Raw genomic sequence first — 16,769 nt, 5'->3', positions numbered from 1 at the left:
TGTTTGAGCATTGAAAGCAAGAACATAAACCTCCAGATATAGATAGTTAACAAAGCCATACCTGTTCAAAACAACTGCTACTATAGGATTGTATCCATCCCGATTGAGTTGACTGCAATCTTTTGATATGAAGCACATGCTCCAAATAACACCACAGATATTGGTTCTCTGGATGTCCATTGCACTGCTTGTGTCCCCATCAATTTCAGGTGGATAGAATATTTTCTGAAATTATGAAACGTGGAAAAAATCTTTAGAACTTAAAATGAGCAATATATCATATCATAGTAGCCTTAATGTAAGCACACAGGCTTGTCTACTAGCACTGAAACCCTTCAGTGTTGATTAAATAAAAAATGAATTAATCCAATGGTTCCACCTTATCAATGATATTGTTGCGAGCTGATATAGAAACAGAAAACAAAGCCAATCGGTCTTCATATGCACTAACAGCAACGAAACAGCCACTGCAAAGTGTGAAAGTTAGAAACATACACAAGAGTTCCAACGCAATTTATATTTGCTTCCCGTTGGATTATTTAAAAAAAAAAAACAAAAAAACAAAAATGGAAAACAAAAAATTAATGAAACTAAAATTCATCAACTAAATAATGGAGAAATGAACTACAGATTTGAAACATCAGAGACCAAAGCAGGGAGTTGGGGTGCCTCCATCTAAATCAAATTCCACGAGTTGTTAAAAGGAGTCGAAATGATTAAATTACTCGGATACATAGATGTATTAAAGGCGTTTCAAGCCCGAAGGGAAGATGAAAAATGATGGGAAATTAACCGAAACATTTTTCTTAGATTCTTCAACTAGTTCCGGGTAGAAACTAGAAAAGAATCAAAGCATCCTCAGATAAAGATAAACATAGATATAGGCAAACTCTCCAAGGATGAAAATCTTTCTTTGGATGGTCAGCCTGGTGCAATTTCAAGGTATATTATTCACAGGCATTAGTTTCCATCCACCTTATAGATGTGTGATGTAAAAGCAGGTTGAAGAACATGTGAACTACCCATTTGTCCACTGGAATGTGGCCATAGACATATGAACCATCTTCCTACTCTATATGGAATGGAACGTGACTTCATTATCCTTTTGGGCTTAGAGGTTAAAATATATAGAATATGGTCCATTCGCACTTTATAGTGGCAAACAAGAATGTTAGCCAATCCCTACTTAGAACCATGCAGAGGGATCGGCTGTGAATTCTGAATGTTGTTGATACACTGCGGATATTTGATAGGCAATGTATCTAAGATTACACACCAATTGAGGGAGAGAGAAGAGGAGGAGGAGGAGCAAATAGCTCAGAATTTCTCTCCAAAGATTCAGGTTGGGCAGGACAGAATTACTCTCCAGAGTTTCTGGCTGGTGGTATTCTTTAGAAGTTATAGTTTCAGAGAGAAACATAGACATCAAATCCTCCAGCATGGGGTTATAGATTCTATCCCAGGTTACACACTGGGGAAGAGAGAGAAGCGCATCTCACCACTTATTGATTTCAAGATCCTAATATGCCCATTCTCGTGATTAATCATGTTTTCCTCCATTGCTCATTATTACTCTAGCCAGCAAAACATAGCAAGCTTTTGTCTAGTGAATGCAATTTCAAATTATTTCAACATCTTTCACCTATCAACAATTAAGGAGGTTTTTCAGATAACACTACTAAGTACTAAGAGCTACTATGAATAAGTAAAACCTAATCATTTCCAATTCTAGTTTGTTCACATAGAACTATTCCACATATTATGGATGGAATCAAAGTCCATAACTTAGCAGAAGAAATAAAAAGGATCATCCAAAACTGTTCATTCAATAATTTTATGGTTCTGTGTAACCAATGATTGTAAGGGCATAGTTGTCGTGGAGGGAAGCCAAGCCAAAGCAGTGTCTAGGCCCCTAAACAGCACCTGGTTGCCTAAGGCATTACATATAAAGGGGGGGGTGTTCAGGTGTAAAATATTAACGTTTCTTCTTAGTTTTTTTGAATGGGGACTTGTGTAAAAGAACATATTTGGTTCCTTTTACTCATAAATATAAGGGGTTAAATGGCCAAAGAACGTACTCTGCTTAGACAAAAAATATACAGTGAAAAACAAATCGATTAGAAAAGAAGGCAGAAGATGTGTCTCCTTCCTCTGTCCTCCTTGATGCCTTGATGCGTAACAATGGAGATAAAGCTGAAAACCGATCCGAAGATGGATAATATGTGGAACAATTAGGTACTAGATAACCTGCCTCCTTTCTGCTTCTGCTGCTTCCTCTTGTTTGATGTAGATCCAGTCCACAATTGGACCTCCAAAGTTGGTTCACATCTGGTCCAACTTTGCAGTCCAATTAATTCCTCTGTGAAGCTGTCGACCAGATTTATTGAAGGTTTTGCGCCAGCTGTATAGGTATATTCCACCTGCAGATGTGAACTTCCAGGATTTTCTTCTTCTACAGCTAACGTGGATTTATTTCCCAGAATTTATAAGAATCTCGTGGGGCCCAGCCCGACAGCTGTATTTGCTGAACTACTACTGGCGGTAAAGGTTCATCGTGGGTCAAGGACATTATTTAGGGAAGAATAAAGCTGGAAATTAAAGCTTGTGGCCAAGGAAAACTGCCTTACGTGGACTGATTGAAGACTCTTTTTCAGATTCTATTTTTAATTGATTAACTATTAGTTAGGAGTTTTCCTTTGTAATCAGTTAGTCTCCAAGAAGTGTCGTACGAATAAGTCCTATTTTTATTTTCATATTTTGTAATTCCCATTGATTATTAATACAAGAAGAAGGGTAGACCAGCCCTACTATGGAGTTTGAGAAAAAATTGGTTTTATGCCATGGCTGTGAGATACAGTTGAGAGAGTGAGATGCCCAGGTCTTGAGTGGGTGAGAAGCCCAAGGGAGAGAGTGGGAGACTCAGTCCAAACCGATCTTCTTCTTTTCCCCTTCTCCCCTTCCATCGGCTCTCTTTTCTTTTCTTTATTTTATTTTCTTTGGCAATATTACTTCTGTCCGAAGGTGCTTACAGACTCCTTACAAGCTTCAAATTCTTATCTTTTATTGCTTGCTGCTGACTCACAGAACTTGTCCAAGCAGCCATGGTTCTGTTTTCTTCAACAAATTCTGCTGCCACATCAATTCTTCAATTCCGGGCAACCATCCATTATCTTTGGATGAGACTTGGAGGGCCACATCAGCACACCAAGAACTTCATTCAACCAGAAGTTCAGACCTCCTCCTTGTGGCCTGGTTATCGAGTTATAGAAAAATCCCCAAATTCAACCAAATTTCAAGATCTGAAGTAATTTGTGTTCTGTCCAGAATTTTGGTATGATAACTTTGAATTGTTTCCTGTCATAAAACCCTAGATTCGATTGGGATTTGAGCCCCAATTGCGGGTTAATTATTTGAAATTATTTGAGTTCTGATTACTACTATTTTGTTCTCAAATGTATCCTAATCTGTGACCTATCAGCTATGGTATATTGTTCTGGCTTGATGTACCTTCGTCTGGAGCATTTTCTTATTATTTTCGAGTGACACGTTGATCCTGCCTGGGTTAGGTTGTTGAGACAAAGCCTTACATTATCCTTCTTCCATTTTTTTCCTCATTTCCAAATTCCACCCAGCCCACCACCTTTTCTCCCCCTTTTTTTTTTCCTTCTTTTGGTCTAGGCGCCTTCGCTAAAACGCGGACTTACCGCCCTTGGGCTCAATGGCTGCCTGGCCACCAAGGCATTGCCTTGACAACTATGCCATGTGGTCTCCTGCTTTAAAAAATCCTTTTCAGAAAAAATACAATTGTACAAGGTTTTCACCCATGAAAGTTGATATAAACAGTAAAATTTATGCACGCCAATCCAAATATGGCCTAACCAGAAAATTTGACTTATCAAATAATTTAACCAAAACCAGCTTTCAGGAATCTCTATCTGTAACACCAACTTACTTGGAATCAACAGCTAACTTTCTTCCTAACTGATGCCTTTGGTTTCCAGGGTTGGAAAGTTGAACATGTGCAACTGGGAAGAACCTATGCAAGACAAAATAATAGATAAACAACATAAGTTCTCTTCACACTCAATCAGACGTATACTATACATGTGTAGAGTAGTTTTATGACCAGGTGGAATTAGCAAGCTTAGATGATCAGGCACCCTGATGAGCTACATCAAGGGCTGATGGCCACTTCAACCATTGGATTGGTGAAGGAACCCTTCGACTGGTCATATGTCAAATCTCATGGCCCATCATTTCAGCTGCTTTGCAGTTTCAGGCTTCATCTGCCAAAATGTCGATATTTTTAGCCAAAAACAGCCAAAAGAGAAGGCTTTATTTTGGAAGACATGATATACTGCTTTTCAGCTGAAATTTCACCATGAATGGGTGATAAGGGCTACATGTGGACCTTGTTCCAGGTTCAAGCTCTACACATTCCAAATGTGGGTGCCTCCATTAGTGGTGGACTCCACACTCATCTCACTACTTCAAGTTTGAAGCCAAAACGAACATGGAATATTGCTCAAAAGTGGCATCCAAGTGATAAAGAAAGATGCCACAATATTAAGGACCTCTTTGGTTTTTTTTTTTTTTTTTTTTTTTTTTTGATATTTTTTCATAAAAACGTTTTGATTGCATTTGGTATTATTTATGTGGAGCTTGTTTCTATTTAAAAAAAAAATTGATAACACACGAAAACCAAAAAGAGATCAAGAGTCATTTATGTGTTTTGGCCAAAATTGATTTTTAGTTATTTTTGCGCTGAACTTTAATAAGCACGTGCTTAAAGTCCCAATAAGGAGAGGTAAAGTAGTCATTTGTTTTGTAATTAGAAATCCAAGCCCCTTGCCCCCTCTCTTCAGTCCAAAGTGGAGAAAGTTAGTTGTAAGGAAGATGGGTGAAGGGAACATCTCTTCACCCATTTCTTCAAAAAACCATTTTGCACATAGGGATACCAAACTATTTCTCACAAAAAACCATTTTTGTCAAGTAGTTCCCAAACCATTTTTATGTTTTGATAAAAATTGGTTTTCATTAATGATTTTTGTTAAAGAGGTAAAAATCAAAAAGAAAGATGATACCAAAGAGGGCCTAAAATCACCAAGTGAAATTTCTAGTCTTGAAGCTTCAGACTCCCTTCAGAGCACATTCCAATTGTCATTTCGGGATAAAAATTAACTGGAGAGATAGGTACAGGATCCTCCATGGCATTGACCCACCCATGTCTGTCATGTGGCAATTTGTGAACTTTATCAAATCTCTCACCCACTGGGATGATTTTACAAAACCCTAGAGAAAGCGAGAGCTATTAAAAATATACATATTTTACCTGTGCATTTCATTGCAAAATGCAAGAAAAGAGAGCTTCCCAGACTCAGAAAGAACCACCAGAAGATCTCTTCCCTGTGTCTACAAAAGCAAGAATTACTCGCCATAATTAATTTAACTTCAACAGTTAAAATTCTGATAACTCTCTTTCAAATAATTTTGTTTAAGTTCTTTTTCATAAAAGACATAACTAGATAGAAACATCTTATAACATGATAACATCCATCCCCATTTATCTGTCCACAGAAAATACTTCGTAATACAAAATGCTTCATAATAAATCAAATGTGCTGGAAACTTAGTAGCGTAAAAAAAAACAAACAGACCTGTGGAATTGGTGCATGGAACTTTTCATTCCAGCGCACAATTGCAAGATCCTTTATTGTTCCAAACACAGCCTGTTCACAAATAGACTGTACCACCCCATCCTCACCAATTACTACCAACTCTATAGATGTTTCCTGATCAGAATATCGTCAAGACATCAAATACCATATAAAAAATATTGTTACAATGAAAAGGATCAGCTAATTGTTATATAAGCATATAAAATTCAAAAAACAACGTAACGGTACACCGCCCTGCCAAAAAAATCAAGCCAAAAAGGAACCACAAGTTAGCCATGTAATACTTCTAAGTTCTAAATATGTCTATCCTCCATTGACTAGAACAAGCAGTTTATTCAAGACATCCCACAGCTAAATCATTGCCCACTGGGCCCAAGTGGTATTCTGACAAATATTCTCCCATTTGGATCATACGGACAATGTAAAGAGTAAATGGTTTCCACGAGAATGTGGATCCTACATGTTTGATGTTTCTACTTTGACAATAACTGCATTCCTGCTAAATGCACCGAGCTTTGTTTGCACCATCAAGTTCTAAAATGCCCACTGAAGAGATGTGAAATGTGAACAATGTCTCAAATATGAATAATATTTACTATCCACATTTCATTTTATGAAAAATACTCAAAGACTGGATATAATGTAAGAACTCAACTCAACTCACTAAGCCTCATTCCAACTACATACCATATGCAATTCTTTAAGAAATAAAAATGTGTGGCATACATTAATATACAGTCATCAAATTACAATTTACCCTAAGTCATCCTATAATATTTGTTTTGTGCTATGTTCCACAATTGATTTGCCACAAAAAAAAAAAAGCATGTTCCACAGTTGTACATCAGGAGCAAACTTTCAATTAACTACCCTACAATATCACCAGACACAGAAGTGAAACAAACTAACTAAGACCTAGGCAGGAGCAATACTTCACGCCAAGAAATAACTTCTTGTTTCAAGCTCCTGTTAAAACAACGGGCTTCTTCAGAAAATGCATTTGTTTCTACTTAATAGAAATGGAAAAAAACTAAGCTCCCATTACTTCCGCAAAGTCGACTCTCTATGGTGCATAGATTGAAGGGTTTTATTTCAGGTAAGACTCTCCAAACTGGAAATTAGGCTAAACTCCCAAAAGACAACCACACCCTAAGTTTGATTCTCTTCCAACTTTTTGTACCATTTGAAATTAAATTTGAAACCCACGAAAATCTATCCCATACCAGGGAACAATTGAAGAGTGAAGCAAACGGCGAGTGACGGGCATCATCTCCTAATGATGGTTAAAGATGTAACACTCGCTATTGAATCTGGCAAAGAAACCAATGGAACTAATAAAGTAGGGTGATTTTGAAATTCATCAAAGGTTTTAAAAGGTATTGAATGACATCGCAGAGAAAGTAAGCATTTTCTTTTCCGAAATAGAACCTTCCCAAAGACAACGTCGAATGACGAAGAAGAGCGGAGATGTCCACGAACGGCCTGAAGAACTGCAGTTCCCTTAAGCACGCACTTTGCTACATAATGGACGCCTTTCGAAACTGGTCGGGACTGAGCAGAAGGCGAGTCTTCCTCTGAGGTAGCCATTAACGTTTGTCCCAAAACAGATCTCCTCTTAACAAATGTTCCGCGGCCTACTGCTTCCAAATACTTCTATTAACTCAATTACCCAAACCCACCACACAGAGAGAGAGAGAACCCGATTCTGATTCATCCGGGTTTGACCGGTTTTTATTGATCAAACCATGTTAATTTAAAAGGTTAAGGGTGCGAGATGAAAGTCTCATGCACGATTTTAAATGATAGAAGGAAATGAGGAATCCTCTTTTTTTCCCACTCTATTCGTCGTTTTCCTTTCTGTTACTTACGTACTTGCTTCTTTAGGATTTCTTTCCATGCCATGAATCCCCAAATTGGTTCACTTTCTTCCATCAGAGCTGGCATTTGTTAGGAACCTTCCCCACTTATGTGATAATACAAATATGAAAAGATATATTGATCAATTTCAATCCTTACCTCAACTTCATTCAAGTATCCAGGTGGGACCATAGGAGTAGCAATGGACAGATGACAACATAAAATGTTCCGAGTGAAGCACAACTTGTTGAAACTGTGAAAGTTTCAAAGCAAAGCTATGATCTTACAACAGTTATCTAAGACCTTGGATTTGTCTTAATATACTTTTGAGTAATATCCACGTAAAGCTTGAAGATTCTATATACATAGGTAAATTGCACCGGTTTAGAATACGTTTAATCTAGCATGGGCTACATAAGCCCCGAGTAGTTTATCGGATAAATTATGTTGTCAGGCATTCCTGGCCCACAAAGCTAAAGTTCTATTAAAGAGCATTTCGGTTCTGAACCACCATCCAAGCACTATTACCTTCATTTAAAAGAAGATCAATGAGGATTTCCTAGGAAATCAAGTCATAGGCACGGAGGTTCATAACTAGGTCGACTACTCCAAGAGCACTCATCCATAAAAATTAGTCACTAGCACAAAAAATACTCGAGAGATGTAACCTAAGGGTGTCAATTTCAAACTGAAATTGAATACCGAAATCGAAAACAAACCAAATTAACCAAACCAAAATCGAACCTAATTTATTCGGTTTAAATATGTGAGTATGCTATCTGGTTCAGCTTGGTTTCAGTTTAAGGTGTCAGAATTGTCGGTTCAAATCGAAAATCGAACCGAATTACTCTTATTAGGGGTGTCAATTCCTAAACCGAACCGGTAAAACCGGCCGGACCAAACCGATAACAACACGGACCGAACCGAACCGAAGCCTTATTGGTTCGGTTCGGTTTCGAGTATTGCAACCCCAAAACCAAACCGAACCGCACCGAAAACCGGATGAACCCGAAACCGGCTCAAAACCCGGACCGAAGCCGAAACCAAACCGGTAAGAAACCGAAACACTCCAAAATTCATTAAAAAAAAATCAAAATTTGCATAGTTTTGTATACATTTGTATGGAAAGTCGAATCCAAACTAGACCAAAAACCAAAACCAACCCGGTTACAAATCGATTTAAGAAACCGAAGACAAACCGAAATCAAACTGCACCGAAACCGGAATTTGCTTATTGGTTCGGTTTCGGTTTCAACTTTCCCACACCGAAACCGACTCAACCCGGACCGAAACCGAACTGGACCGACCGATTGACACCCCTAGCTCTTTTCATTCAAGAGTGTTTTCTGCAAGTTTTTTTTTTTTTTTTTTTTATAAGTGTTTTTTGCAATTTATCATCACATATTTACAAGCTAATATAACTTTGGACTTAACAATGGTCATAAGGCCCATAACTTAAGCCCACTATGGCCTTTGGTCTATCACAGTCATAGTTCAAAAGTGGAACAATTTTCATGACTGAATTAAAACTGAGGTATAAAACCGAATTAAAACTCCATACCATAACTGAAATCAAACCAAGCTGAATTGAATCGATTTGAGTATCTAAATACGGAATCGAGTCGATTCTCGATTCGATCATGATCCACTTATCATCATTTGGAACCGAGCCAAATAACCGAAACTGAACCAATTGACATGTAACCAACGGGAAACCACAACTGAATCGGTGACTTGGTTCCTAAGTTATGTAATACTCCACACGGCACACACGCGTTAACATTCCGTGTGAGAGAGAACAAAAATCACAATCTTATAGAACGAATTAAACACAGGTTTCTTTCCCGCGTCCCCTCCCTTTCATTCGTAGTTCTTTAAATGAGGAATAAAGTTGCAGATGGTTTATTTAGTTTATATCTCTATCTCTCTATCTGTGGCTTCAATTTTTCTAGATGACTAGCAGAACGAAAGCAGTGGATTGCTACCGTAGGCGAGGAGTTTGAAACTCTTTTGATCAATGCAGATATCTCTGGTGGATCGTATCCATGGAACAATCAAAAACAAGGTTCGAACTTTGATTTGTGAGGTTTCATCTGAGATCAGAGGATGAAACTCTTCCATCTCTAATGGTTTTTGTTAATTGTTAAAACTGCAAGAGTGAAATGTATAGAGTCTACTGTAGATTCATATATCAATTTTAAAGTGATACGGTTGATCCAATAGTATATACATCCATTGGAACAGTCTTTGTGTTATGGTCCTAATCACACATTGGTTACACAAGTGATTTGATGTGGGTTGTTGTGGTCTTGGGTTTCCTCATCGGCTTATCTTATAAGTCGAGGGTTTTTCTCTCTCTGTAATGCAAATAATACTGAGAGGTGTGAGGTACGAGCGCTGTAATCTTATTCTTCATTGATAGTGAAGCAGGATCTCATCTTATTAAGGACATAGGCAACCTTGCCAAACCTCATAAATCGGTGTGCATTGTTTGTTCTGCTTTCCATTATCTTCTGCATGATTTTAGAATTGTGTTTCTACAATTGCCCCCTAGTTTTATGCCATCTTGTATGTTTCGCTGTGGAGAGTGCAAATGAAAAGTGTTCTCCCTCCCATTTTATTATTATGGAATTACTTTTCCAATTATCTTCATTTAGGGTCATTTATTTTTATAGAATTATTTTTCTAATTATTTTTCCTACTGATTTACCTCATGGCTGGATAGATAAATGTTTTGATTTATGCAATTATTTTTTGACTGTGGTTGCTGAATATCAAAAGCTTATTACGCGGAATCCCATTATTTTTTTTTTTTCTTGGAACGAGCCATCTAGGGCCAAATTGAATCAGAATTTAATGCCCATGACTATTGACTAGGCTAGATCACTGAAATCTAAATGATTTGTCAATTTTATTGAGCTAACCATTTTCACTTTCATGTCATGGTTTCATGAAAATGTGGAGGAAGAAGATAAGAATCATCCAAAACCTATAATTGTGTTGCAAAAGAATATAGTCTTATCTCTTTTCCCAGACAATGAAGCTCGATTCAAATGGCACTAACAGTATAGTTCTTTCCTTAATCTAATATAAATAAATATATATATATCCCATATATCTATATATATATATATATAAATATATAAATAAAAGAATAAAGGTACGATCTTAACTTGAAACAAGCTTTGTTTATTGCAATCTTGTCTGTACTTAGTATATACTTTTGTCTTGGAAATGACTTGCAAGATAGACTTAATTAGTAGATAAATCTGTGATATGATTTTTTCGTAGACCACCCATGTTCACAAAGTTATAGTATTATATAGAGAGTAATAATATATCTAATTGTCTATATATACAATTCCCTTCTTCTTAAAGAGAGCATCACGAAGATAGTGGGAAAGGGGGAAGGGACCCAAAACACTCCAGAGAGAAACAAATCTGCCAATCAATCTTGGATGGATGCATGCCTACCTGCATGCTGTCTTGTATCTTTGGTATGATGACTTGGAGTAGTACTCCTAGGATTTGTTGTACAAATTAAAGGAGAGTTGATTAATTTCTCTTTTGTTCACTTTGCAAACATCACATGCTCAAGTAGTTTAAAATACATTTAATATATTTATTTTTTCAATATTTGCACATGTGCCCAAGGTTCAAAATCTTGGATTTTGGTTAGTTTTTGACGAAGATTTAGGCTAGAAAATTGGGTAAAAAATTGAGCCAAAGCAAGAGAAAATTACGGAATTTTCAAAATTCCGGTAATGTTAGGTTTCATTTCGGGGGCAATTGAGACATCCGAGATTTCAGAGTTCTTGAAGCATGAAAAAAATATTAAGATATTAAAAGTTATAGAAGTATAACCTAACATTGGTTATAGAAGTTCTTCATGAGGAATCCCTTTGAATTCAAAAGGGTAAATATAGAGTGGTAGGTAGTAAAATAATCCATTAATATTGCTTTTTCTTGAATGTGTTGACCTGGTTGGATGGAAGTTGACAAAATATCCTCATCAATTGATTGTAGTTTCATATTCATCCCATATTTCAAGTTGGGAAGCCAATGGTAAAACATCAGTATCCAGTCCTAATCAGTGCCTTAATTTAACCTGACACATATGTTCCCTTCAAGCCCTATCCACCAAGAAACCTAAAATATTCCAACAAACAACCCCTTAGAATACTGACTTTACTTGATAAATTCTGATGTGAAGGTTTAGTTGATGGATGAAAAGTTTTTAATTGACTTTACGCGGCAAGAATGGAAATGAAATTCTTCTACTTTGAAACACGTTTTCTATTCTTGCATCCCACACAAGACTTCCTCCAATCACAGTTAAAAGCATTTAGCAACTAACACTTAGCTTCTTTTACTTCCTCACACGGTTTCTAACTTTCTTTCTTATATCACGGACAAGACTTCCTCCAGTCACAGTTTAAGCATTTAGCAACTTAAGAACTTACTCTGTATCTACTCTGTATCCAAAATAAAGTCAATTATGCTAAACATATAGCTTTTAATTAGAGAATTAATAGCTTAAAAAATTTATATCATAGTTTCTTATACAAGGGTTGATTGTTTCTTCTGATCTATCTCTAAGCTGTAAAGCCTCTCCTCAAGAGGGTTTTGAAAATATGAATATGGAAAAAATCAGGAAAATTTATATCATAGTTTTCTTATACAAGGGTTGATTGATCTTCTCATTTTCCTTGTTCTCAAATCCATTGGTAAGGATTTATATTGAAAGAGGGAGATCCTGTGATAATTGGTAGAAATTATAAATGGCATCAGTAGAGCTGATCCATTGAAACAAGGAATCATGGGCTTCAAGGGTTTCAAAAGAAAGTTTTGCCTCCAATTGGTTTTGTCTGTCATAATTTAACCCTATCAGACATTGTAAGTTCTATTGATAACACTTCCGAACACCTGAGTTTGTTATTCTACTTCATTGCTGATTACAAATTGTCCAACTTCTTTCTTTGATGGGCATTCAGACCCAAAATATTCTACAAGTTATGTAAAATTTTTCACTGGTGTTCTACAAAAAGATAAAAAAATTAAAGGAATGCCTAATAACTTATCTACACAAAAGAATTTGTCTGAGATTTTCCCTCATCTGAGATCAGATCTTGTGGTTGCTGTTTTTGCTCTTCGCAATGTGCTTGGTGTTGACACCTTTGGGCTCAAGCCTGTTGAATTCCTAGGAGAGGAGTTAGCTCTAGCACTTCTGGGAGACAAGTTTACTTGCTCCAAAACACGGAATTGAAGCTCCGAGGGGTAGTCCCTCATACAGCCAATACGGGGACCAGCTCCTGTTGTCCATTTGCAAGATAACTGTTTTCCCAATTGATAAGAAGTCATTCCTTTATGTGAATTAATCCTCCGAAGGATTGATTCCTTGGGAACTATTTCTTCTTCATTTTCTTCATGATCTAAGTTCTGCTTAGGAACCATGTAAACTTGTTCTGTCCCTAATGATTTTTCAGCTGTTTCATAACCACCCAATAGAGACTCTGCTGAGAATTTTTCCTCTCTTGTAACTGCACACGGATTGCTGCACTCTGGTCTCTCAAATAGATCATTCCTTTTGGGTATTTCAAGGTTAGCCAATTTTCTATGCAAGCTAAGAGACCTCTTTGACTCTGCAGATTCTGCCTCACTTTTTGTATCTTGTCCCATTGAATCCGTTTTCTCTTGTTCCAAGTCTTCGTTCATGATGTCTTCTGTATCCAAATATGTCACCTTTTGGGTCAAGTACTCCCCAGATGAGTTGCTTCTAAAAACTCTCCTACTATGTTTGCTCATAGATTCTTCTTCTTCATCAGGACTTTTCTGAAACAGAACAGGAAATAAAGGTGAATCAGTGAGTGCCTATATGTTTCTCTTTTTCCTTTCCCCACTGGAGATATCTTAGATATTATTGAAAGCGAGGTAAGATTGTTTTTTTTACCTTCACATCGGAGAGATCCACTTTATGCTCCTTGAGGAATTGCACAAATTCCGCAAAATTTTCTTCTGTGGGTCGATAATGCCCACTGTGAGGCCACACAGCCTGTTAAAAAAAATTCAAATAGACACTTATTTTAGCAACATATCATTGTGGAAAACAAACCAGAGAAGATACACAATCTAATTGAGACATTGGCAGTCTTTAGTACCTTAAGTATACCATTATTTACAACCAATCTTCCTGCTGCAGAAGTGGCACCTCCAGCCAAGAAACTTGAATGCTGAAACCGGCCTTTTATCTTCTGGCCGACATACAATGTCTTTGATGTGCTGAGGACAAATATCCATTTAGCATCCTTGGCTCCTTCATTAGTGTCAAGGAGTTTCCCTGTCTGCTTGTAGAAAAATTTTCCTTCCTCCACCACAACCTCATGAGTCATTCTTTCTGTCTGCACTACAAACAAATATTTATTTGTAAGAAGACCCATTTAATCTAGGGAAAAATCAAATCAATGCTAGGAAGGAAGGCTGGCTCACCGGGCCGAGATACTTGATGCACTGTTGTTGAAGCTTTGATCGAGTGCATATGTCCACAAGATTGACCTCCTTCCCTTCCCCTATATCAAGCCTGCATTTTTTTAAACAATTCTTACTTCTCAAGTGAACTATTTTTTGAATCTCAGAACATAATTTAAACAATTCTTGCTTTTCAAGTGAATTAAGTTTTGAAAATTACCAGTAGAAGAAGGGTTGTCTGCTGTCACAATGGAGCCAATTAACATAATAGAATTGAAGATTATGTCCATAACGATGCCTTGGATCAATCTGTCAAGAAGAATAATATCAACATTAACGAATTGATACTCAAAACCAACATTTTGGAGGTATTGCTAAAGGCCCAGGACTGACCGCCTCAAGCCAATGCTGTAAAGCAAGTTTCCGAGCCTTGTCATCCTTGGACAAACCTTTACCCACCTGCAAAAGAACAAAACCTCTGGTTCAGATAAAATTTAAATTTTATCTATAAATAGAAAAAACATATCGATTCTACTAGAAATTACCTTGGCAGCTCGGGTTCTCGCTCTTGACCATCGTGAAATTGCAGTCTCTTGTTTATCAATATCGAAGAATGAACTTCGCTTGAGTTCTGCGAAGTCCAACAACTTCCACCATTGGTGCTCCACAAGAACCGCACAGTCTGCGAGCTTTCTTCTGGTTCGGAAGCTTTTGTATACTTTCTGCAACTTAAGTGCGGCTTCATGCTTGGGGCTGCCTGAATCCAACGTGGGTGTGTGGGGGATCTTCTCAATATTTGTTGCTGGAAATGGGTTAGTGATCTCTTTGCTCTTAGAGCTGACGGATCTAAGGATCACTTCATTCTCGTCCTTTATTGAGATCATGGTTTCCTTATCAAAGGAAGGAGGCTTTAGTGAGATCATGGTTTCCATTTCTGGCATTTTAAAGCTGACTGAACCTTCTAAGAGCATCTTTCCAGAGCCAAGGGATTTCAGTATTTTGGGTTCTGAATTTCGACCATTGAAACTGACTGATCTTACTGTTGTGCTCACGCTGTCACCGTCGAAACTCATGGATCTCACAGTCATAGCTTCAAAGCCATCATTCAAATCCTCAGAATCAGCAAAAGGGCAGGAAAAAAATATCCCCATATACCTAAACAAGAGGAGTATGTTTTTTCTACTGAAATCCTGTCTGATGGAGGACCAGATCTTCCCTGTTAAGGCAAGAACATATGAGCAAATCTTATAGCCAATAAAGAGAAAACAATTCATCTAAAGCTTATTTTTATTAAACTATTATCGCCCAATAACTTGAAAATCATTCTAAAAAACACTAAATTAAATGCTGCAAACCCAAACCAGACAACGAAACCCAATTTGAGTATATTTTGAAACCCAGACTCCCATATGATCAACCAAAGAGAGTACCCATATCCAAACAACCCAAATTGAATAGAAAACGAACAAAACCCATTTGCATATTCTCTACTTTCCTCCAAATAACTTCATAAAAAATCTTAATAAGCAAACCATGAGGTACCCAATACAGATTATCCAATGACAGAAATAAAAACAACCCATTAAACCATGTAAAACGTAGGGCTAAATATTTTACCTGGAACCTGCCGATTGACACGCAGAGATGAGTTAACTTTCTGTTTTCCGGTAGTGAGGGGTTTTGGAGGTGGAGATAGTAGAAAGAAAAATATTTGGATACAGAAAGAGGGAGAAGAAGAAAACACAAATGAGGAGATGCAGACTGGTGGGGGTATTTATAAATGCAGTAGAACCCGAATCAAAGGGGTTGGTTTGGATATTACAGAGTAGCTTCCATCGCTGAAGCTTGCTTTGATTTTTCAAAAACGTTGGCTCATTCGGCTTATCTTCTTCTTACTTAAATAGAGAAACTACGGAGAGAAAAGAGGATACAGGGTAACAAGTAATAACAGATTGACTTCAGGGTCTCTTCTTAGTTCTCAACCCCCCCCCCCTTCTTCTTCTTTTTTCATTATTTTTATTTTTTTTATTATTATGACCACCTCATCTAACACATAATCTCATATTTGATTAAGATTCAATAAGCCACCCACCAGGTTTTTTATTTTTTATTGTTTTTTGTATTAAAATAAATTAATTCATTTGTAGGCGAAGCCCTTCAATTCATCTATTTTTTTTTTTAGGTTTATTTTAGGGGAAAGCTTATGGCCAGGAGGATGTTCACCCACCATTCTAGGATTTTAAGTACTCTCCTTTTAATACGGGATTAAAAATACCAATAGGGTTACTTATCTCTTTTTTTTCTTTTTCTTTTTTGCATTTTTTTGCTATTGATATTAGATAGAAAAGTTTAGTGAATACTTTAGCTAGATCTATCAAAAAAAAATAATAATAATACTTTAACTAGTAAAAATTTATTCATGTTATACAATTAAAACCTTTTAATTTTTTTATACTGTTGTTTGCCATTTTTGCTGTACAGTTGTACTAGGGAGATATGAAAGATATCAACAGTAACTAATCAAAGGCTTTTAATTGGACCTAGACCTGGACCAACAACAATGTAAAGATTTCATTAAAAAAATAATAATAAATAACGTGAAGGAACTTTTCAATATTTTTGACTGCCTATGTATTTTGCGACTGTTTAAGAAAGAGGGAGCATTGAACATTCTATGCATTTTAAGGAATGCCCCAAGTAATGGTTTTGAATGTGACACTAAAAAGCAAACAAAGTTTCTCATAAAAGTCTAGCCTCTTTAATCATTAA

General features: G+C 36.8%; 2 protein-coding genes across 5 annotated transcripts in view; both read right to left on the bottom strand.

Moving 5' to 3' along the window:
• LOC122088982 (splicing factor 3B subunit 3) overlaps nucleotides 1-7,366 on the bottom strand; it is a 30,081-nt gene extending 22,715 nt beyond the window's left edge. The window contains exons 1-7 of one of the 4 annotated variants that reach the window (XM_042658382.1): nucleotides 7,107-7,245; nucleotides 6,902-6,988; nucleotides 5,658-5,792; nucleotides 5,333-5,412; nucleotides 3,953-4,036; nucleotides 380-467; nucleotides 62-225 (exon numbers count right to left, since the gene is read on the bottom strand). In XM_042658382.1, the coding sequence (XP_042514316.1) occupies nucleotides 62-225; nucleotides 380-467; nucleotides 3,953-4,036; nucleotides 5,333-5,340 (344 nt within the window). In that variant the 5' untranslated portion in view covers nucleotides 5,341-5,412; nucleotides 5,658-5,792; nucleotides 6,902-6,988; nucleotides 7,107-7,245. Of the gene's footprint in view, nucleotides 1-61; nucleotides 226-379; nucleotides 468-3,952; nucleotides 4,037-5,104; nucleotides 5,229-5,332; nucleotides 5,419-5,657; nucleotides 5,793-6,901; nucleotides 6,989-7,106 lie in introns of those variants that run through there. The other 3 variants (XM_042658381.1, XM_042658380.1, XM_042658384.1) reach the window with 3 other exon arrangements.
• A 5,079-nt stretch (nucleotides 7,367-12,445) lies between these two features.
• LOC122088604 (IQ domain-containing protein IQM2-like) lies at nucleotides 12,446-15,907 on the bottom strand. The gene is made up of 8 exons (XM_042657922.1): nucleotides 15,618-15,907; nucleotides 14,546-15,216; nucleotides 14,394-14,459; nucleotides 14,221-14,309; nucleotides 14,022-14,112; nucleotides 13,694-13,933; nucleotides 13,486-13,587; nucleotides 12,446-13,367 (listed from the first exon to the last, which is right to left on the bottom strand). The coding sequence occupies exons 2-8, from the start codon at nucleotides 15,149-15,151 to the stop codon at nucleotides 12,648-12,650; spliced, it is 1,914 nt and encodes a 637-aa protein (XP_042513856.1). The 5' UTR covers nucleotides 15,152-15,216; nucleotides 15,618-15,907; the 3' UTR covers nucleotides 12,446-12,647.
• Nucleotides 15,908-16,769: the final 862 nt, after the last annotated feature.

Source organism: Macadamia integrifolia, chromosome 9, assembly GCF_013358625.1.
Source record: "Macadamia integrifolia cultivar HAES 741 chromosome 9, SCU_Mint_v3, whole genome shotgun sequence".
NCBI lineage: Eukaryota > Viridiplantae > Streptophyta > Magnoliopsida > Proteales > Proteaceae > Macadamia > Macadamia integrifolia.
This window is presented reverse-complemented; position numbering and strand designations above follow the sequence as displayed.